At 22.3% G+C, this 23,394-nt stretch overlaps 5 protein-coding genes across 5 annotated transcripts; 2 read left to right on the top strand and 3 right to left on the bottom strand. All coding sequences in view use genetic code 6, as the record gives it.

Moving 5' to 3' along the window:
• Nucleotides 1-257: 257 nt before the first annotated feature.
• TTHERM_00185890 (cyclic nucleotide-binding domain protein) lies at nt 258-5,109 on the bottom strand (the record flags this gene model as incomplete). The annotated part of the gene is made up of 8 exons (XM_001008860.2): nt 4,249-5,109; nt 3,839-3,990; nt 3,533-3,776; nt 3,303-3,473; nt 2,303-2,677; nt 1,218-2,258; nt 564-872; nt 258-458 (listed from the first exon to the last, which is right to left on the bottom strand). The coding sequence occupies exons 1-8, from the start codon at nt 5,059-5,061 to the stop codon at nt 258-260; spliced, it is 3,306 nt and encodes a 1,101-aa protein (XP_001008860.1). The 5' UTR covers nt 5,062-5,109.
• A 421-nt stretch (nt 5,110-5,530) lies between these two features.
• On the bottom strand, nt 5,531-8,909 carry TTHERM_00185900 (hypothetical protein; the record flags this gene model as incomplete). The annotated part of the gene is made up of 11 exons (XM_001008861.3): nt 5,531-5,681; nt 5,748-5,836; nt 5,893-6,062; nt 6,118-6,183; nt 6,248-6,307; nt 6,366-6,635; nt 7,030-7,381; nt 7,438-7,728; nt 7,862-8,050; nt 8,136-8,392; nt 8,510-8,909. 11 exons carry the CDS (start codon nt 8,907-8,909, stop codon nt 5,531-5,533), a joined length of 2,295 nt encoding a protein of 764 aa, XP_001008861.3.
• Nucleotides 8,910-10,509: 1,600 nt separating this feature from the next.
• Nucleotides 10,510-12,375, bottom strand: TTHERM_00185910 (hypothetical protein; the record flags this gene model as incomplete). Its single annotated transcript, XM_001008862.4, has 3 exons — nt 11,877-12,375; nt 11,684-11,743; nt 10,510-11,630 (listed from the first exon to the last, which is right to left on the bottom strand). The coding sequence occupies exons 1-3, from the start codon at nt 12,280-12,282 to the stop codon at nt 10,510-10,512; spliced, it is 1,587 nt and encodes a 528-aa protein (XP_001008862.3). The 5' UTR covers nt 12,283-12,375.
• Nucleotides 12,376-14,298: 1,923 nt separating this feature from the next.
• Nucleotides 14,299-18,304, top strand: TTHERM_00185920 (hypothetical protein; the record flags this gene model as incomplete). The annotated part of the gene is made up of 8 exons (XM_001008863.2): nt 14,299-14,347; nt 14,438-14,581; nt 14,644-14,747; nt 14,834-15,164; nt 15,217-15,454; nt 15,509-15,822; nt 16,616-17,070; nt 17,321-18,304. The coding sequence occupies 8 exons, from the start codon at nt 14,299-14,301 to the stop codon at nt 18,302-18,304; spliced, it is 2,619 nt and encodes an 872-aa protein (XP_001008863.2).
• Nucleotides 18,305-19,528: 1,224 nt separating this feature from the next.
• Nucleotides 19,529-22,939, top strand: TTHERM_00185930 (hypothetical protein; the record flags this gene model as incomplete). Its single annotated transcript, XM_001008864.2, has 11 exons — nt 19,529-19,672; nt 19,734-19,778; nt 19,835-20,188; nt 20,279-20,353; nt 20,457-20,527; nt 20,616-20,706; nt 20,758-20,825; nt 20,881-21,213; nt 21,563-21,954; nt 22,015-22,393; nt 22,498-22,939. The coding sequence occupies exons 1-11, from the start codon at nt 19,583-19,585 to the stop codon at nt 22,937-22,939; spliced, it is 2,340 nt and encodes a 779-aa protein (XP_001008864.2). The 5' UTR covers nt 19,529-19,582.
• Between the last annotated feature and the right edge of the window lie 455 nt (nt 22,940-23,394).

The raw sequence follows: 23,394 nt of genomic DNA on the forward strand, positions 1-23,394 counted from the left end.
ACAAAATAATGTTAATAAACATGCTTATTAAATATATATTTAATTAATACAAAATAATAAATAGGTTATATTAGTAATTGGAAAAGTTTGTATAAGATTTTTTATTAGCTAATAAGCAATAATTTAATTGAATTTATTGAAAATCTATCTTTAAATTTTTATTTTTTTATTTTTTTGATAAATTTGCTTGAAATATGAAGATTTTTTCTTCGAAAATAATAAATACCATTATAACTAGAAACTTATTTTTGTATTCTTCAATAAACATATTTACGAGGTTATCCCATATGATTAACAATAATGACACTTACTGATTTTGAATCAAAAGATAAATCAGTTCTATTTAATTTCTGATTAGATATATTTGTGGTGCTTTAATTGTTAGTATCTCTATCTGTGGAGATGTTTCTAGTTCTCTTCCCATTTACATACTTTAAATTTTTTGCACTTATTGCTCTCTATTGGAGTTAAATTTTAAGAAATAAAGATATCGAAAAAGTCAAATAAAATAACTTCAATTATAAATAAATTTAACAAAAAATAGTAAGTTTAATTTTATTTACTTGGTTTGGTTTGAAAGATTAATTGAAATGATAGTTTGTTGATTATTCTCCAAATTATTTAACATAAGTTTCTATTGTATTTGATTATTGCATCTGTTTCTTTTGCATCTCTACTATTTTATCTTAAGTTTACATCTGTTTTTCTTCAAAGAAGTTATAATTTTTAGCATCATTTAAAGCCTCTTCTTAGTCAATTTAATTTTCCTACTTTTAAACTTCTAATTATTTCTTTGAACTAGTATGTTGCTTTTAGTAATCTCCCAAAGTTACAATTTAATTAGTTTTCTTTATAATTTATTGTACTGATATCTGTTATGTTAAAATAAAAGTCAATTAAATAAATAACACAATTAACCAATAAATATTCATTATTGCATTATATTTTTAAATTTTAAATGTTTACTAATAATTTTAAAAGAGAAAATATTGCAAAAATATATGGTTATTCTAATCTTTTTAAATATTAATTTTTATATTTTAAATGTTGTTTCTAGAATCAAATGATATGAAAATTTATTTCAAGTGTTTATTTTTAAAAATGCTCATATCATTTCCTATTAATAATTTATTTGTTCAAAATCAGCTAATTTTAAAATTTTTTAAATTTAATTATAATAAAACTACTAAAAAATCATCAATTCAAGTAAAGCTTACATGAGATTTCTAAAAACATTTATGTGATTTTATCAAGTGAAGCTCATGATTCCTGTTGTAAGAAAGGTTGAGAGCAAAACTGTTTAATTTAGTTTAATTGTGTAGCTATTTTATTTCTTAATTCTAAGGGTCAGTTTTGCTATTTTATAATGTCTTGTTTTATGATAGCCTTTTAAAGTTATTTTATTTCCATGTATCTAGTTCAGGAGTGTAGGGCCTAGTTGTAGGACCGCAAAAAGTAACTTTATCTTGCTGATTTTCTTGCTGAGAGTTATTTAAAATTTGTGATTTTTATGAGCTTTATTAAACTTACTGGTTTTAAGATTACTGCTAGAGCACATGTATATTTTTAGTTTTATAAGTATTTTATTCTTGGTTTTACTAATGAAAAATCTAATTTTATTCTTCTTACTATTTTTTCTAGTTGAAATCTTCTGCTATCTTTTGATAAACTCCTAAAAAAAATGTAGAGCCTAAAGTTTTACTCATTTTTTCTTTGTTGGATTCTTTTTTTTAAAGATTTTTGAGATGTTTACTCACTTAACATTTTGCATGCTTATTTCCTTTTAAAAAATACTCTAAAATATCAAGTTTTGGTTTTTTTTCATTGTTCGATTTTGGAAATGTCTCTTCATCATGACTATCATGAGATTCATCTGGTTGTGTTCGTAAGTGGAGAGAAATGCTTTTTTATGAAACTATTTTATTTTCTTTTTATTACTCTATTTAGCTTTAAGATTTTATGTAATAATTTGTGAGAGCTTCTGCTGTATTATTCTAATGTTCCTTAATTTTCAAAGTTATATTCAATGTATTCAGCTACTTATCTCTTTAATTGTGTGCAGAAGCAGATTTCTTTTACAATATAATTCTCTTACATTAGTCGTTTGACTGCTAATTTTTATTTGTTCTTTTTTGCTTTGCTACTCCCCCAATACTTTCTTAGTTGCTTGGAATCTCCTTCTTTTTCTGATTTTCCATTTCTAAATAGATAATTTTTTAGTAGCAATCTCTAAATTGATTCTTGTCATCTTTGTATTTCTTAAAATAATATTAAATAAATCTTTAGCTAAATAAATAATTACTAGCAAGTGTTCTCTTGATGAAGTATCCCTTATTTAAAATTTTTCATTGTAATTGCTTTAAATTATTTTCTAAAGGTTCTTAAATTTTTGAGAATTGAATTTCTCTTTTTGCTTTATTGCTTTTTCGAAAGCAATTCTAATGTCCAACTGGTCAGTAATAAGTTTCAGGAAATGTTGCTTCTCAATAAAGTAAACTTTGCACTCATATGAGTTGCAGATAGCGCTAGAGTTCCTATAGTCTTAACTTAGTAAAAGCTCCTCCTCACCAATATATTACCCAACAGAAACACAAGCTAATGAGTGCCTCTATACATTCGGTTAAATTTGCCGATAAGCATATTTCTCAATATGATTTTCTGGAGGTACCATTTTTAGCTAAAATTATTATTTGAATAATTTAATATTTTTATTAAAATATAATTTTATATATAAAAATAATGGTTTGTGTATAGATGAAACTTTAGTTTTCTTTTAAAATTTTACTTTTAATTGGTATTCCTTAATATACTGAAATAAGATAATCTTATTTTAGGTTAGATTGGAATAAATAAGGCAAATAAAACAAATATACTCAAATAATTTAACTTAATAGATGATGTTATGATAAAATTTCTATCACATTATTTAACATTTAAATAAAACCTAAAATAAGCAAAAAAGTGAGATTTGAGTTAGAACTTTCATTTACATTTAAAAATTGTTAATTCATGGTTTTATTTAGTAGATAATTAAATAATTATTTTAAGCATGATATTAGCATTAAATAAGCTAATTCTAAAAATTTTATGCCAATTTGAACTAATTATTTAATAAAAAGTATTATTTTTTATTTCATTAAATTTTCTTAATAATGATAATGTGTTGTTTTACATCCTAAAATTGTAATATTTAAATTAGGAGGAATATAATAAATAGTTTATGAAAAATGTATCATTGCAAATTATATCGGAAAAATTTTAAATTAATTTATCTAAAATAAACATTTTTTAAAGGTGATTACTTCTTTAACAATTTCAATTTCCCCTTGTGTTATTAAATAGCATCCATTTATCTCTTCATTCTGATTGTATATCACTTACCCTCTTTTGAATTTTTGCTTCTTCAAATATGGGACCATTCTTCCCATTAGTCTTCTTAGATGAGGTATTTCAGGATCTAGACTTTCGATGAGCTGATAAAAATTTAAATATTAAAAAATTATTTAAATAATTATTAAAAGATAAAAACTACTCTATTTAGTTTTTTATTGAATTTAGATTCTTCAATTTCTTTGAGAATTTCTATATATTCTGTTTTGCTGATACAACACAATTCACAATCATCTATGCATAATACTGCTTCTCTCCTGCTTTTGTTATTTAGGATATCAACTCCTCCAATAGCTTCACCTGATTATAAAATTTTGCCAAAAGTGTATTTAAAAACATGCCCATCAAAAAGATATTCGTAAATGCTTCCATAATATTCACCTTCTCTATTTTTTTAAGTTTAATTATTATTTATAATATACTTAACCTGAGTTATATATATATTTACCCTTCAACAGATAAATCAAATTGTTTGGCTTAATCCTCTATAATTTATTAATACTCTTTAGAGAATTATTGTTTAACAATTTTAGGAATAATTGAGTTGATTATTTCTAAAGTCTACATACTTTTTGTACTCCCTCTGTTTGATTTTGTTACCTTATTTTTTTATTTTACAAAAAAATATTAAAATTTTAACTTTAAACGATTAAACCTGAATTTTATCTGAAAAGTAAATAATTAAAATGTACTAGCAATAAAATATAATCAACTATTTTAAAAAATAAATATGTATTTCAGTTGAAAATCAAATATTGCTTCTTAATAAAATTGGTTGTTTTAAAAATAATTAATAGAAAGGTTTTCTCTTAAATAATCAAATTTAAGAAAAATAATTTTAAATATTAAATTTATTACAACTTTAAGTGAACTTCTACTATTACTGTTTTTATTGCTTTAAATGCAATGTTATATTTCCAATTATGCAATAGATTGCTCTGCTTAGTGCTTTAGTTTAAATGGTGAAGGATTAACAGAAGGTTAACGGATAGGTGAAATCGATTAAAGGTTAAAAAATGATTATTTCTTTTTACTATCTATTGGAGTCTAACTAGATTGTGGAGTCAAATCAGATATAATAATTCTAGGTGAATCTTCCCTTATTAAATTTGTTATACTTTATCTATTAATAGAATCTTGATGATGAAAATTGCGACCTAGAAAGGTCTTTATTCTACTTGAAGGTGAAGATTCATAGAAAAGAGCTACTTACTTCTATAAATTCTTTGCTACTTTAACAGGTAAATTTTACTTTTCTTGTTCAATTACATCATCCCTTTTCGGAATCAATAAACTTACTTTTCCTTCAAGAAGTATATAAAAATATTCTGATTTTTCATTTTGTTTAAATAAAAACTCGCCTTTATCTTGAGTCATATAACGTAACTTTTTACAAAACTTTTCTAATACTGTTGTTTATCTAGTTATATCTAATTTAGAGCATATTTTATCAAAATAAGGTAGTGTCCTAAAGTATTGCTGCATTTTTTAAATATCATAAAATTATCTATTCTTTGGGTCTTCCATGATATAGTTTTTAATGCTGCCATATGTGATTTTTACTTGACCCCTTTTTGTAGGGCTCTTTCCAGGAGACAAATTCGACCCACTTTTTACTAATGAAATTCTTTTAATCAAACCCAATTCCTGAATGTCATCTGTTTGATTCATTATTGGTCGCTATTTATTTTGTAATTTTTTTGGTATAAAACCAAATTATTAATAATTTTTTCAACTATAATTTGACTGATTAGACAAATAGATTAATAGATAGATTGATTACTTACCAATTATTTAATTTTAATAATTATTGAATTTTTCTTATCAAATAAATAAATGGATGAAGAAATTAATTTTTATAAAAGTGACAAATATATTGGTTATAATTTCTTAAAGTTATTTGCTTGTTTAGATATTTATCCAATTATTTCATATTTATTTTTACATACAAAATATGTAAGTTAAAAATAATAAAGTCTTATTTATTTATTAATTAATTTATGCTAATTATTTATTTAATTATTTTTTTTTCATTTAATTTTAATTTACTAATTTTTTCCAATTAATTTCATTAACTGTAACAAGAAATTATTTTCTTATTTTGTCAAAAATAATTTTTATTTTTTAAATCTGTTTTAAGTCACTGATTATAGGATAACAATTCCTTGAGGAAATCGGCTGCATCTTGTACACATTATTTAGCTTCTTTCATACCACTAGGAGCATCGTAATTCAAAAATCCATGAGGCATCTAATCATAAACGACCATTTTAACATCTTTGTTTAAATTTCTATTGATTTATAACACAAATAATTTTTAAACTAAATTATTTATTTTAACTTTTAACAATTTTTACTCTAACTTCTAAAGGAATCTCCAACATTCGTCATGTAAAGGATCATTTGTTCCTACGAGAATTCTTGTTGGTGGTAGTTCTCTAAGTAGCTTTTTTTAATTTAATTTTAAATATAAAATTCAAGATAGATTCAAATCAATTTTACTTCATCACTAGCATATATAGGAGAAATAAAAGGATCAGATTCTGGCCTTAAACCAATTTATTCAGGGACATAAGAATCTAAACACATTTTAAGGAATGTATGAGGTAATATTTAATCATCCAAAGCTAAAAGAAAACTAGGAGTAAAGTATCTTAAATTAAGATTCAAAGCTGATTATTTTTATAAATTTAATTAGCATATGTATTTTATTTTTTAATAATTCACCTGGATAAGCTATAACTATTCCATCAGGAACTCTGACTCCACTCTTTATGCATCTTAAAGTTAAAGCTAATTTAATATAATTTATTAATTATGCTTCTTAAGTGATAATCAAATCAAATTAATTAATTACCAGTAACCAAGTTTCCACCTGCAGAATCACCAACTAAAACAACTTTCTTTGGCTTTATATCTTTAAAAAAATATTATTTATTTTTTAATTCTTTGACTAAAAAAAGGTATTTGTTTACTAAAAAAGCGAGATACAAAATTGAGAATCCAATTATAAGCTTGCCAACAATCATCTAGAGCCTCTGGATAAGGATGCTTAGGAGCTTTTTTATAGTCAATAGAAAAAATGGGTACATTTAAGTTATTTGCCCACTAACGAGAATATGTCTGGTGACAACGAGAACTCATGGCAACAAATCCACCTCCATGAATGTGAATTATAATTGAATCATAATAAAGCTTCTTGCGATGAAAAATGCCTTTAACCTTTTCAAAGAAATTCTAAAAACCTTTTTATAAATAAAAATTTTTAAAAAATAATATATTTATTTGTTCGAATAATTAGTATTATCATACTATCACATACTTATTAAGTATAAATCTAAGACAATCCATACATATTTGCACCTATTTTTTTTGCATGTTTTATTTATTCATATTTGTTATTATCATTTTTTGGGATTTAAACATTTTTTTATGGGTTTAATATTTATTAAATCAAGTAAAAGCAATATAATGATAGATTAAGAATTTATGTTTTGAAATTTTCTTTCAACAATTTTTAAAAAAATATTTCAAAATATGCTAGGAACCTCTTTAATTTTTGCGAATGTAGAGTTATTAGGTTAGAGGAAATATGGTAATTAAATAAGTAAATAAATAAATACATAAAAATAAATATACCTGATTGGTTTTATACTTCCTCTTCTACATCCATGTCAAAATTATCTCTTTCATTAACTGATGGCCTAAATAGCTATGAGGGGGCTAGAATACGGATCTTAATTTTGGATTCATCTTTTTTAAATAAATCATTATAATACTAATCCTCATCTTTCATTTCAAGTCTAACTCCTCCTTTCATAGAAATCCTTTCTATTTTATTGTTAGTTCCATCTTCATATTCTTTTTAAATTGACTCTAAGGTAATTCTTTTAGCCACTGGGTTTAAATATATTTTTTTGTTATATTTTATTGAAGGGAACATAATGCTCATGGCTACTTTTACGAATCCCTAATCCATTAAGTTCCATACCTTTTTATATTTATTTTAAATGGTTTTTTTTCTAATTGTTTTGCACAATAAAATACTTGAATGGCTGTTGTTGTACGTGGCTCAGAGAAGAAAACATGAGCCTTTTTTTGAGCTTTTTAGCTTTAAAAAAAATAATAAATTGCTCCAAAATTTTAGTATAAATGTTTCTCAAATTAAGTATTTTATTCAGCCCCTTTTGCCACCATTGCATTTGCCAGTAAGATTCCTTTCACTATTTTTTTGAATGACTTCTTTAGTTATTCTTTAGGAGCAAGCTGCTTAAATATAGTTCTTTTTCTCAATCTAATCCATATAGGATCATTAGGATCTAGAGAAAATAGATCTTTCTATTATTGTTCAAAAGGTAATTTAAATGGTGAAGGTGAGTGAATTATATCAATTTATCAATAAAAAAATGATTTTAAATGATTTCTATTCAAAAAAAATCATCAAAACAAAACAAATTTTTGTTTGTTTTACTTAGTCAAAAACAGTGGCGTAAGGGAAAACTTAAATTGTGGTCTTGAGTTTAGAGTTAGCAATCTTAATATCATTAAAATGGTCAATATAGTCGTCTGATTTAATGTCAATTTTAAGCAATTCTTTGTAGTGGTATTCAATTTCATTAAATATATTTTCAATCAAGTATTTCAAGGTAGATTATAGAATCTTTTAAGTTATAATAAAAATTGAATTAAATAACAAAATTAGTCATAAAAATAAATAAATTATATTAATTTCTATTTGAAATTACTGGGAGATTAACATCATTTTTTGATTACACATAAATGCAATAATTTTAGAGAGCTGAATATTGTTGAGAGAGATCTCTAGCTTCTTAAGGTTTTAAGTCACTCACTGCCAAAATTTAGGCTACTTCTTATATCTAAATAAGAGAGAGAAATAATGTCTTTTAGACATTTAAAATCAAATCTATGAGCTTATCATTGTCTTCAAATTGCGTAGTCAAATTGGGAGTATAATCAATAATACTTTGAATAAGGTCAATTGCTGTATTAATTTTAAAATAAATATTTCAAATAAAATATGCTATTTTAAAATAAAAATTATTAAGCTTAATGTGTTAAACTTCATTAAAATATTTGCTTCTTTAGTCGAATTATTTACATGTTTTTAAAAGTTCTTTTAGCTCCTCAGAAAGTTTAAGTCTTTCTAATTCACCTTAAATTTCAGAGATACTAAACTAACTTCTTAATATAGATTGTCTAAGACTTTCTCTTCTTGAATAAGTTCTTTAAACTTCGCTTGACATCATATTTTACAGTCTCAAATCTAATTCTGGTCTGTAAATGTTATCTTCAACTTCCATCTAGTTATCTTATTTATTTGGTTTAATCTAGCTTTTGTTCTCTTTTATTTGAGAAATCATCATTCCTTGTTAGTTTAGTTCAAACTGTTCAAGGATTTTGCTTTATCTTTCTTCTTGTTCATAGTCATCAATATCAATGTCATCTATTTCTAAATTTTTTAACTTGTTGTCTAATATATCTTAAACTTTGTGATCCATTTTTGAAAATAAAAATATTAAATATCTCCTTTTTGCTTATTTATTTATTTTTGATGAATTACTAATGAATGAGTGTATTAATCTAAATTATTGATTTATAATATGATTATAAAATACAGCCAAGAAATATCTTAACTTTTCTACTGAAAACTAGAAAACTGTCTGATGAAATTAAATATGATAAATTTCAACTAAAATTTTTAAATGTGAGAAAAATAAATACCTTTTATTTTCAATTAATTTACAAAAAAAATAAACACGAGCTCACATTTTAGAAAATTGTAAGTATTTTCTGGCCAACAATAGATTAATTTATTTATCAAAAATTAAATAAATACTTAGTATAATGAGAGAAGCGTAACTATTAAGATTTTTTTTATATTTTATTTCATCAATTTATTAAATGAATCTCTTTAAAGTGTTAAAGATCTTTTTAATAAAATAAAATAAATTTAATGAAATAAATTTGAAAATGTTTTGACTTAACTTTAAGAATATTTTATCAAAATAATCAAAATTATTGTTGCTATGCTTATTATATAATAGATATTGAAAGAGTGATCTCACTCACTCTACGTAAAATTGAATAACTTCAAAATAACAAATAAGTTGAAGATTGAAGATGAATAATAAAAATCAGGATAAAGAGATAGATCACACTCTCCATATCTATTATATCTTATTATTTATATTTATTATAAATCTATTGAAAAGCAAAGTTTATTAATGCAATCAGTCAATTAAAATTATCTGATTAATTCTTTAATTTAATTTAAATAATAAAATAAATTATCTTACCTGATCATAAAAATACAAATGAATAGTGAATAGTTTAACATTTACTTCCTTTTCTATTTTACAATTATTTTCATTTCTATTTTATTTATATTTACTTTTTTTTCTATTTGATAATTTATTAAAAATTCTATTTTCTATCAAGCAAACATTTTTTTTAACTTATGTCAGCAGGAATTTACTAAATGTCTTTTTGAAAATAACATCAATATAAAACATACAACAGTGAGTATTTAATTCTAATCTTTTTTTTAAAATAAATTTTTATTTTTAAAAATTAATTTCAATTCTTTTTAATTTAATTGAAAGATTTTTTAAAATTTGCTTTTAAAAAATTATTATTATGTTAGAAATAATGAGTTGAATCATGTTTTTTCATAATTTTACATTCTTTAAAATAGATCAAACATACATACATTTTGCTTAATTTAAATTCAAAATATTAAAGCTAAGAACTATAGTAGAAGTAATCAATTCAATAGTTAAATCAGTTTTTTTATATTTAAATACTTGAAATTTACTAAAAATTCATTTTGCTTAAATTAAAACTCAAAAAAACAAACTAAGAATACCATGAATAGAATAATTATAATTAATATCAAAGTTTTGAATATAATTTGAATTTATAAAATAAAATTTAAACAAAATCACAATTAATTTATTTTATCTTTTCTTTAATTTGAATACATTTATGAGATAATTACTAAATAAGTATATAAATTAATTATATTTTAATTTGCTTGCTCAAGAAAAAGTTTTATTTATTGATTTTAATTATATTGAAAAAATAATAGAGAAAAGCTTATCAGAGCTATACTTCGTCTAATAATTTAATTGCTTCAGTAAGATTTGCTTTTACTTATTCAAGAGAGCCAGACTTCATCTGAGCAATGGTTTACTCCACTAACTTCTTACTTTACACTTTAATTAAACCATTTGATTTCTTTTATCCAGTTAAAGGATATGATTTTGATTAAGAAGGAGCTACATCTGGGATTTTACTTTATTATTATTAAGCAGGAGGTTATTACTAAACAAAAGAAGGTTATTTGGGAGGTTACTACTGTTATCCTACAAATGGATATCCAAAATTATTATTATTATTATTAAAGTTAGATTGTTGGACATTATTATTGTTGTTGTTGAATCCTTAATTTTAAAAGTTATTATCAAATTGAGATGGCTAAATATTACTATTAATAGGGAATTAAGGTTGTTAGGGAGCAGGTTAGAAGTTACTGAATTGTTATTACTGAATTTGTTAGACTTAATTTATTTGATTGAATTAGTTAAGATTAAAATCAGGGTTTGGAGTTCCAAAATTATCTATAGGAGCTGGTTGCTATGGAGGCTTTATTTAGCTTTGTTGGTTTTAAGAGTTTTTAAAGAAATAATTATTGGGTGATTCTTATGATTAAGGTAAATTATTGTTATTGTTTAAATTGCTATAGAGTTATCCGTTGCTTTGTTAATCATTCAATTTTTTAAAATTAGATTATTGAAGTAAGTCAGGATTAGGGGTGCCAAAGCTATTGTCAAAGCTTGGATTAACATTTTCGTTTTATGGTTAACCATCCTTAGCACTGAAAGTATCAAAATTTGGAGGATGATAAATGCTTTTTATTCTTTGAGATTGTTCAATTTTAGGTGCTATTTGTGAGGGAATTTTTTAAGCAACATTTGGTTGATTGATATCGAGTTGATTCATCGCTTTGGAAATTTCAAGAATTCTTTTCACTGAACTTTAATCCATTTCATTTATCCTGCTATTGTGAAGTTTGCTGAAGGCTTCTTAATAGTAAGCATCTTATTGGGAAGGACTTAAAGCATTATTTGGAGTATTGTTCAAGTATTATTAGTTATTTTGCATGGATATCTTGCTCTAATTAAACTAAGCAACACCTCCTTCTTCTGGCACATTAAAGTCTATTTAAAAAAATGATATTTTACAAAAAGTAAATTGAAAATGTATATTTTACTATCATTATCCTAGCTTCTAGGTTATGAAAACTATGCTAATTTCTACAATGCAACACTCTCTATTTAAATTAAATAAGTTTATTTAAAATTATATTTGCTTAACTAAAGTAAATTTATTAAAAAAAATTATTTTTTATAATTATTTAACTAAATAGTTTTTAAAATCAAGAAAAATATTTGTTAATTTCATACTCAAATTGTTCAATTCAGAAGTCAAGGGACCATAATATTGCAAAGCATCAATATATGCCACATTTTTTTCAAGAATTTGCTTATTCATAGGAGTAAAAGCACCCTAAGTTAAGCTTTACAAAACCTAAGCTACATTAGATTAAACCTAGCTAATTAATTATTGTTTGTTTTATTCCTTGTTCTTTAAATTTGGATATTGCTATATTAATTATTCTATTTCACTGAATCTTTATGTCAACAATTATTCTAATTTGTGAACATCAGGGTCATTATGTTGTTTCAAAATTTTACGCTAATCATTCATCAACTGACAAGAGTACCCCTTTAAGCAGTAAGTGAGTATAAGATTAGAATTTTGTTGGGCTTCTTAACTCAGTTAATAATAAAATTGCCAAGATTATTCCATTTTAATGATATTTTAAGTATACTATACTATCTAATCAATCTATTTTGTTTGTTTGTTTTTTTGATGCGCTATTTATAATTTTATTTGTTTTAATTAAATTATAGAGCTAACAAAAATAAGGTGGTTTGTTTTTCCTTTTACTATTCAATATTATTCACAATTTCTTTTCTAATTAAAATAGATTCTAATATTCTAAGGATATTTATTTTCAATTAATTAATCAATCAATCATCCTTTTTGTTTTGTTTGTCAATCCTTCTTTCTATTGTTTTATCATTATATAATACAAAATCTTTCAAAAAATAGAAAGAAAGAAAGACATTTATTCATTAATTTATTATTTGAAAATAGGTTTTTTTTTTTTGCTTATTTATTTTTCTAACCTGATAAGAATAAATTCTTTACTAATCAGGTGTTTGTAAAAAATAAAAAGAGAATAAAAATATCATATTTGTAATTTAAAATTTGAGAATGATTTAACTTATCATAAAATAAGACTTCGTTTTAAAACATTATTTTTAAAACTTATTAAAAAATAATTTGCTTTTCGAAAAAAAAAACATGTGTTGCATTTAACTCTTTATTTATTTACTTAATGCCTAATAAATTATGAACTAGATTCAAATTTTAATCCTTATCAAAAAATTTAAAATACGATTTTAAAAAAATATCAGAATGGCACAGAAACACCAAAAAATGATAATTAAAAATTAAAAATTTTTTAATTACACTAAATCCTTTTATTTAGAAAACAAATAGTCCAATTTTTGAAATTTAAATAATGATAATTATTTATTTTTAAATGTTTGCTAAATAGTTAGTCATTTATTATTAAAATTTTTATTTTAAATTTTTATTGGATTTACTAAATCATTCATTTTATTCAACCAAAAAAGTATTTATTTAATAATAAATTCTTTAGTTTAAATTTTAAAATTCTTCCAAAATAAATTATTTTTTTGAAAATTAAAATTTCTTTGTTTAATGTGAAAACTATTTAAAAAATAATTTAATTAAAAAAATATGATTGCAAAAATAACATTTAAATTTATGCATCTAAACATTTAATTAGATTATAAAAATTAAAATGATTAATTTATCTAATAAATTTAAATAAACAAAGTGTTTCATATTTAATAATTTGCTCAACTAATTATTTGTTTTAATTTTAAATTAATTTTTTAATTATTTTAACTAAATTTTAAATTTTAATCAACTGAATTTATCTATTTTTTTAATTGATAATCAAAATAAATTAAGTTGATTGATTAAAAAATAAAAAATATTAATTAAAAATATTTAATTTATCACTATTAATAAACCTACTTGTTAAAACTTGATATATAAATATAATTATCTTCTACAAATTTTAAAATAATAAAAATAATTGTTGAAAATCAAGTAATTTTATTTTACAAATCAATATTTCAACTCAATTTATTTTTAAAAGCTAAAATAAATAATTATTTTTACATATGTTTATTTATATTATTTACCTAAAATTAATAACGCTTTTTGTTGAAATTAAAGCAATGTTTTTTGTGATTTAATTGCTTCAAATATATTTTTAATTTACTTCATAGAATTTGTTTTAAGAATGCAGAAATTAATACTGAAATTCTTAATATTTTAAAATTTTTGTTTGATTTTAATGCTCGTGTTTATTAAAAACAAACATGAATGAGTGCAAAATTTAACAGTCAGTGTTCTATCTTATGAAAAATTTAATGAAAATTAGTTTTTTATGATAATTAATTAATTTATATATTTATTTATTAGTCATTTGAGTGGTTGGTTGAAAAAAGCAAATTTTTATATGTTATTTTGTTTATTTGTTTTGAGAAAAAAAGAAGAAAATACTAAATATTGTATTTATTTAGTTAGATATCTTACTAGTTTATATATTAAGTATAACAAAATTCAATTATTTATTTTATTAACATACAAACAAGCACAATAACTTGATTGTAAATAAAACAATTTTGTAAAGTTCAAGTAAGAAATAATTATAATATCATGTCATAATACGATGTAAAGCTAAATATGTCTAAAGTTGTTCTAGAAAGTAATCAATTTTAATTGATTCATTTGCATTCATGATAAAAAGTTAAAGATTGTATTGTAGGAATGATTTAATCTTTTTTTTGTTAATTAGATGGCTATTTAGAACAAAAGAGAGTGGAAAAAGTGAATACTTAATTAGGATATTAACCTATTAACATTAAATTTGATAAATAAGACTCACCTTCTGGCAGCCAAGAGTCTGAAGAGTATAATAGGATTCTTAAACAACAAAGAGGTTTGTTTAATTGATTAATTGATTAGCACATTTAATAATTTAATTATTAATGTTTAATATAGATTTAGATTAGAAATCATAATAGATTTTAACGAATTCTATGAGAATATTCTCAGACTCGAGTAGTTTTGATAATTATTTAAGAAAATAATCGTTTTGGGTTCAAGTATTTTTACTTAAATTTACATTTTCATCTAACAATAATTTTATTAGTTAATTTATTTATTAATTCATTTATTAATTGTTTTGTAGAGTTAAACAAAATAAAATGAAGAGGAAAGGAAAAAATCATCAGTTAATTTAGAACTTAAAAAGAAAAACTTTTTATTTGGATCAAGTTAGTAAGCTTAAGAGGGCGATTTTTAGAACATTAATTTGCGTTCATCATCTAGAGAAGATGAAATTTAGTTAGTAACGAATATTGAAATTGAGTAGAAGTCTAATGTTAATTAACAACAAGCGAATAAAGAGAAAGAATAGAAGCAAGAAGATAGAAAAGAGGATTAACCAAAATTCGACTTTCACAATATCAATACAAAGGTATAGTCTAAGAAAAGAGAAAATATTACAAGCAAATAAATCGGTAAGCTTAAAAATGTGGCTTTAATTCTAATTTAACTTACATTTTAACAAAGGTGATTTACCTAGAGATATAGAGGAAATATTAAAGCTTCAAGCAGATGAATTAAACAATGGATTTTATAATTAGAACGAGAAATTAGAAAGAAATAAAATTAATCTTGTTTAAGGCGATTTGATAGAAGCTTATTCTTTAGCTTACATTTTTCCTGTAAATAATATTTAGAAAAATACTCATAACGCTTGTTTTTTTAGAGACCTAGCTCCTATTTCTCGTTTCCTAATGAAATATTCGTAAAAATATTTTTTTTTTATTGGCTTTTCTTTTATAAGTTATTATTAATTTAGAAATTTACCTCAATATTCAGAGTTGAAGTAATAAAATAAGGGTGATGATGCCAGCAACTTTGAGCTTATTTAATACGATGAAATTTCTTTTCGCATTAATTCGTTGGAATTCAATAATTTAGCTAATATTATTAGTGGGCGTATTGGAGATGAGTCCATTTCCAAGCTGGACACTACTATTTCAAATGTTTAAGATTTCCCAGTTGACATATAAAAGAGAGTTGAAGAACTTGTTTAAGCTTAACTTGAAGCAAAGCTTAGTACCCTTTAGCTTACAAATTAATAAAACAGTAACAACAACAATAACAATTCAAGTAAAACATATTTGAAATTATTAAATATTATTTATAATTTATTTCTAAATAAATAAAATTAATTTAATTTATAAACATTTTTACAATTAAAACAAATAAACACTAGATAAAACCAATCAGCAATAATTAATTCATTTTAAAGATTTATAAAAAATAACATACAAAAAGCAATTGTTTAGAATAAATTACTTTCAAAATGAGTATTAGTTAAAACAAAAATGATCATATTTTATAAATTAATTGATATTATAGAAACTAGTTTCTAATTGTTATTGATAAAGAAGATAGTTATCTAATTAATTACTTAAGATTTATTTATTTTATCAGGCTTACATTTTTAAAATAGAAAAACCTAACACTTTTGAATGAATAGAAGTATTTATTGAAATAAGAAAAAATACAAAACGATTTTATAAATAATTTTCCATTATGTTTAAATGATTAAAGAAAGTTTTTAGTCAAAATAAATAAATCTAACCTTTTAAAGTGTAAGATTATGTCACTTATTGAAATGTATAAAAAATTTGGTATATAGAGATAAATAAATGATATGATATGATTAGATTTTATGATTAATATGATATCAAAAATATTTAATTTGGAATAAAAAGTAAATTTTATTATTTAAAATATGAAAATAACTAAATTTTTTAATTAATTAATGATAAAAATTAATTAATTAAACAAAATAAATAAGAGGAATGAATTTTGAAATAGTTTTAGTTTTATCAAATGATTATTTTTATATATTTAAAAAAAATCATTAATTATTAATTATGAATTATAAAATTAGATTAAGAATAAGAATAAAAAAAGAAGTAAACATAACAATAATAAACATAAGATAACTAATAATCTGGGCAAACTAAAGAATAAATTAAAAACTCTTTCAAATAGAAAGCTTCACAAGATCAGTAAGTGTAAATTGATTAACCTCTAAATCAAGCAGCTACTACACCTAGAAGTTTTTTAGGAATGAATGAAAACTAAATTTAAAGATTAAGTCCTGAACAATAAAAATTATAATAACAAATATCTGCTTTACATAATCAAACAGATTAAATTCTTAACAGGATAGCAGAAATAAAAGCTAAAAAGGAATAAATGAAGTTTATCAAAGATAATCAAGAATATTTACAGAAATACAAAGAAATATAAAAGGAACTTTAATAGGCTTTAAACGGTTTACTATTTATGATATTGAAATCTGACAAAAACCCTAATCCTTAAATTAATGTGAAATATAGCGTAATTATTTTCATTCATTAATTAATAGCTAGAAATCCCCATAAATTCAATTCAATATTAATATTTCAAACTAAATTAACCAAATTTTCCATAAAACAAGGGTTCCAAAAATTATTTTAAATTATAATTTTTCAATTAACAAATTAGTATAGAAAATAAGATAAAAAGATAACCCAATCCAACAAAAAAACAACAAAAACCCCACCTAACCTAAATATACTTTAAATTAAATTTAAAAAATAAAAATTAGGAATTAAGCAGTTAGTTGAGTGAATTACTTAAAAATTTAGATCAAATTTAAGGATCTAGAACCTCAGATGGTCACTTGAAAACAAGTTTGATTCTAACATTTTTAGAAGAATACAAGTGGCTTAACTAAGAGGACAAACTTCACAAGATGGATTTTGAATCAAATAATAAAAAACCTTAATAAAAAATATAAACTTTTGCAAATTATATTCATTCTGGAAGTTAAAATAAATAGAGTTCTAAGTCTACAAATATGAATAACTCTGGTTTGAACTTGAGCAGATAATAAGAACCAGTTAATTACACACAAGTAAATCAAACTGCATAATTTATTCCTGCCAATCCTAAAAATAGCAAATCAGTTGCTGCTGGAGTAAAACAAAGTACAAAAGAAAATTTCTCTAATCTATAGAATGAGAATAGAAGATAAAATAATTAATTTAAAAACGAAAATGCTGTCTCTTAAAGAAACAACTTAAGTCCTTGGGGAAACAATTAAAGTTACTCTCCATAGCCTAATTCATATTTAGGGGCAATAGATACTACCAACTCTTATTATTAACAAACTCCAATAAAAAGTAGTTTTAATAATAATCTGACAGATAGATCTTTCACACCTAATTAAACTTCTAGATCAAATTTATCAAAGTCATCGGTAATGCAAAATAAATCATAGAGTTCAGTTTCAAACTTTAGATAGTAAATCAAATAAAATAAGTCTGTGCATAATACAAGCTTTAATAAAAGTTCAAAAAAATTAGACTCGAAAGAGAATAATTTCTCAAGAAGCATATCTCCTATCATATATAAGAAAAGCTAGAGTCGAGCTGAATAAGAATATAGCGATTCTAAACCAAAGTATCTAAAATAGTAGAGCATATCTGGAATAAAGAAAGGATAACTATCAAATTTAAATAGATCATATAATTTCAAAGATTCATCTTTTTATTAAGATGATAGCAATGCAAAAACAAGTAGAAAATGATTTATTCTTTTAATTTCTAAGGTTAATTAAGAAATTAAAAGAATAAATCATAAGTTAAATATTTCTTAATCTCTTTGAGTATTAACTATTTAATATATATTAAAAATTGTAAAAAACTTAAAAAATATTAAAGCTTATTATCAACCAATTTAATCAATATATTAAAAAAGCTTTTTCTAACTTATTAAAAACAAATTCTCTTTAAATTGTCTTAACCATTTTATGTAAAATTAATCATTTTAAATTTTAATATTCTAATTTTTTTTTTCATTATATTTATGAATTTTCCTTTTACTTTTATTTTAGTCTTTATATTGTTAATATTTAATAAAATTAATATTTTTGAATTTAGATTCAAATAAATAATTCTAACAAGTAAAGATTATCTATTTATCTATCGATTTTTGACTTAGAATAATAATGTTCAATTTTAATTTTCTATAAATATCAAATAAATAAATAATAAATTAATTTTATAGCATTCATAAAATAAGATTCATAACTTAAAATTTTATTTAACTAATAAGATGAATATCTTTTTATAAATATTTTTTATGCAATTAATAGAATTTAATTATTTTTAAAACACAGAAACATCTTTCAGTAGAAAAGATATTTTTTTGAAATATTAAATGTTAATTAAGTCTTTTTATACAAAAGAGTCATAAAGTTATATGGTATTAAATCACAATTTACTTTGATTTTAAATAGATTATTAATCTTTGAAAAATATAAAATAAAAATGATTTATTTATTACTCATTAGAAAAAAAAATTTTTTAATTAAATTTAAAACATTTTCTCTATAAAAAATAACTTTTATTTAAAAATATAAAAATGTAATTAATCATTACATACAATGAGTTAGAATATAAGCATAATATTTATTTGATTACGTTTTGCATACTCTAAAAAATGTGTGTTTATTGAGAAAAAAAAATTTCCAGCAAAAGATATTCACTTTATTATGATGGCTTTCAAGTGAAAGGTGTATTTGATTAACTATGAATGAATGAATGAATCTATACATGAATAACATGAATTAAATTATATAAATTAGAAAAAGAGTTTCAAATAACAAAATTGATAATATAATTAGATGCTATATTGAATGAATGAATTAATAAATGAATGAATGAAATAGTGAATGAGTATCTAAAAAGTTTTGCTGCAATCAATCTTATTGATTTTAATAAGCTTATCATTTCTATAAACTTAAAATTATAAATTAACTACAAAGTTAACATATTCATAAACTACTATTAAAGTTAATTACAAAATGAGTAAAAATCCTAATCAACCCAATCAACAAAATTAAAATCCTGTTAAAAAAGCAGAACCTCAATTAGCCAAAGATGCGAAGGGGAATGTAATTTTTCTCTTTCATTAATAAACGAATACATTTTATATTCAAATAATTGTTAAAATAGGCTCCTTAGCCAGCTAATGCTTAATAGCCACAAAAAAATGATGGAGTAAATAAAATAGATTGTTTTTAATAATTTAATTGATTTCAAATTTAAAAATAAAGAAATAGCCTCAACAGTAGCCTGGTAAAGCTGCAGAGCCTAATAAAACAAACTAAGCTTAAGCAAATGCTAAAGACCAATAAAAGTCATAGGCAGCTGCAGTCCCAAATGCTAACAAATAATAAGAATAAAATAAATAGTAATAGTAGCAATAGTAATTAGCAGCTTAGCAACTTTTAAAGTAATAGTAAGAGGCAAATAGATAGCTAGAGCTCCAAAAATAATAAGAATTAGCAGAAAAAAATAAGCTAAAACTTGAAAAAAAGCAAAAGAAGCATGAATATATGAAATAGCAAAAAGAATACTTTGATTAATTGTACAGAGCGATGCAAGTAGATAATATGGATGACTTAGTTGTAAAACTTTACAAAAATAAAATTTTAAAAGACTTCAACAATACAAGCTATTTATTTATTTTTGCTAATAAATTGAATATAAAAAAATAGGAAGGAAAAGATATCGTTTTGAAAGTAGACAAAACAAATGTTAAGAGAATAGAATATGGAATTTAATCTATTGAAGTACATATTTAATTTATTAATTAATTGAGTTTCTAAATAATTAAATAAATCATTCCAACCAACTATAATATCTTTAATTCTTTCTTTACGTTTCAATTTACAGGGTTTAATTTTCAGAAAGGGACATATGATTGAAGAAGATCAAATAGATGAACTTTTATTAGAGGCTCTTAAGTAAAGAAAATAAAAATTATTTTTATAGAAATTGCAATTCAAGTCTACAATTTTTCAATATTTACAAGTTTTTTTTTTAATTTATCAGAGAGAGAGACAGTTTATAGTCTTAGATATTGTATGCCAATTAGGTCATCAAAGACTGTGAGAATTAGCTGATCGAAATTCCTAAAACGATAGTAATTTTTATTTGATTTATATATCTCTAAGCATTAAAATTATTATTAAAGAGTGCTACAAAGAAGCCAAGCATTGTCGAAGAAGCAGTCCTTGAAAAAAGAATTGTAAATTACAAAAAGTAAGTTTTATAAAATCTATGTAAAAATATAAAATCACAAAAATGTAACTGATAGGGAGAGAGAAGATTACGAAAAGAAGTTAAAAGAAATAGAAAAAAAAATAAAGAACCTTTAAAGTTAAAGAATTGAAAATCCAAGAAGTGCTTACAGTCATGCAGGTTTAAAAGCCTATCTTGAATAGCAAGATTCTTAGAAAAGAAGAGAAGCAAGCACTTTTATTAAAAAAGTACAAGAAGATAAAAAAGTATTTGAGGAAAAAATCAAAAAAATTGAAAGTGAGCAGTAAGCCAAATAGCTACAAGAAGAATAAGATAAGTTAGCAAAAGAAGCTAGACTGAAAATCATGCAAGATAAAGAAAAAGAAGAGCAACTTAAAAAAAGAATCAAGTAATCTTTTTAAATTAATTTTATGACAGAATTCAAAATTATATCATAAAAATTTATTTTTAAAAATAAGAAAAAACTTTAATAAGAAAAATAAATAAATTTAATTTAAATTACTTATAAAAGAAAAGCTTAAAAAAGGTTTAAAACTAAATAATTATTTTATTTTTAAATTATCTTTTCTTAAATTCATTTCAGCAAAAATGCTACCCAGATATTTAAGTTGATAGCAATTAATATGAATTAATCTTATTAGAATTAAAGCTTTAAATAATTTTAAAAATTTCAATAATAAGTTTTCAAATGCATTCAAAAAAATATATTGAGGTGTTTAATGTTAATTTTATATTAGGGATATTGAACAGGAAAAAGCACAACGTACCAAAGAACTTGAATAACATGAAGAAAAATATAAATAGCTAAAAGAAAGAATGAATAATGGAAAACAACCTTTATATTAAAGGCTGAATAAACAGTTTAGATCATAACAAAAATTAGAAGAAAAAGAAAAATTAGATTAATTAAATGGAATAAAGGAAAATCACAAAAGAATAGATGAAATGAATTTGTTTGAGCATCAGTAAAAGTATCTTGATAAGCTCAAATAGTAAGAAGAAGATAGAATTCAAGATAGAAAGAAGAGAAATGCAGAGTTAAAAGAACACCTATAAAAGGTATCTTCTTTCCCTGTTTCTACTATGTGGAGTCAAAGCAAAGAAGAAGTCTCATTCAATTCACCTTAAGGTTGATACTTTATTATAAAATCACAAATTAACTTATTAATTAATTACTGATAAAACCTAGATTAAAAATTGAGAGCCCTTAAAATAGTTGAGGCTAGGAACAACTTTGCAGATGGTGTTAAAAAGAAAAAGAAAGTTCACTTGGATTCATAAAAAAGATTAGAAATTTAAATCAAAATTGACAAATTAAATAATCCTTCTAAGTACATTAAGCCAATTAGAAGGAGAAACTCTAATGATTCTTAGCAAGAAATCAGTGAGGATTATGATAAATTTGATGAAAAAGTTTATAAAAACGAAATTAAATTTGAAAGAGGTAAAAATAATTATGTGGATAAGGGCTTAGAGTATTTAGAAGAAGTAAAAGAACAAGTAAAAAGAATGCCTAAAAAGGCTCGCTCTGAATAGCCACTTTCGAGATAGAATGATAACATGTTAATGTAACATTTTTTATTTAAAGATTTTATCATTATATAAAAAATTATTAATAGACCTTTATAATAATTTTTTTATATTTTAAAAATTATTTATTAAAAAACTAAAGGTCTGAAATAAAGAACGGTTCAGTAATGAGCAATGCTTCTTAAATGAAATCAAAAATTGACTATATGTCAGAAATAAGAAGTAAATTTAACTTAGATAAGAAAACAAGCAATTTAAAAGAATGGGAAAGAATTTCTCGTATGCAACATGGAGTTGACCCCCTCGAAAAGAAGAAAAATCTCTTAAGGTTATCAAAGAAGCTAGATGATGAAGCTAAACACTAAGAATTAATGTATCATATATAAAAAGGTAGTAAATAAGGTAGTATTTTCACAGTAGAAGATGTTTAGAACAGAGAAAAGATAGATGAATTATACTTAGAATCTATCAAAGCTAAACTAGCCATTTTTGATTCCTACCATTAAAATCAAAACTCTCCAACTAATTAAACACAACCAGAATATTCAAGGGAACATGAATTTAGTGTTTTATCTTAAAATTGAAGATATTTATTTTTCCCATATTTTTATATATTTTGTGTAAATTAATTATGTATGTATATAACTAACTAACTAGCTATCACTCTATCAAATAAATATCCTTCATTCAAATTTTTTATAAAACAAAAATTCATAGATTTTTTATTATAATTGGATAATAAATTGTATTTGCCCATATAATATTCAATATATGATTACTTTAAATAAATTATAAAATTAAAGTTAATTTTTAAACCAAGTATTGAAAAATTATTTTTTGCATTTCTAAGAATAATAAAATTTTACTTCAAATTAATTATTTTAGAATATTTTTATTAGTTTTAAAGTTTAAAAAATAAAGAATTACTAAAATTATAATTTGTAAAGGCTCATTTTATTTTGCTATTCAGCTTACACCTTATTTTTAAATAATTTATTGGTAACATTAATATATATTTAGTTTGATATTATTAATAAAT

Source organism: Tetrahymena thermophila (genome assembly GCF_000189635.1).
Source record: "Tetrahymena thermophila SB210 genomic scaffold scf_8254798, whole genome shotgun sequence".
Lineage (NCBI taxonomy): Eukaryota > Ciliophora > Oligohymenophorea > Hymenostomatida > Tetrahymenidae > Tetrahymena > Tetrahymena thermophila.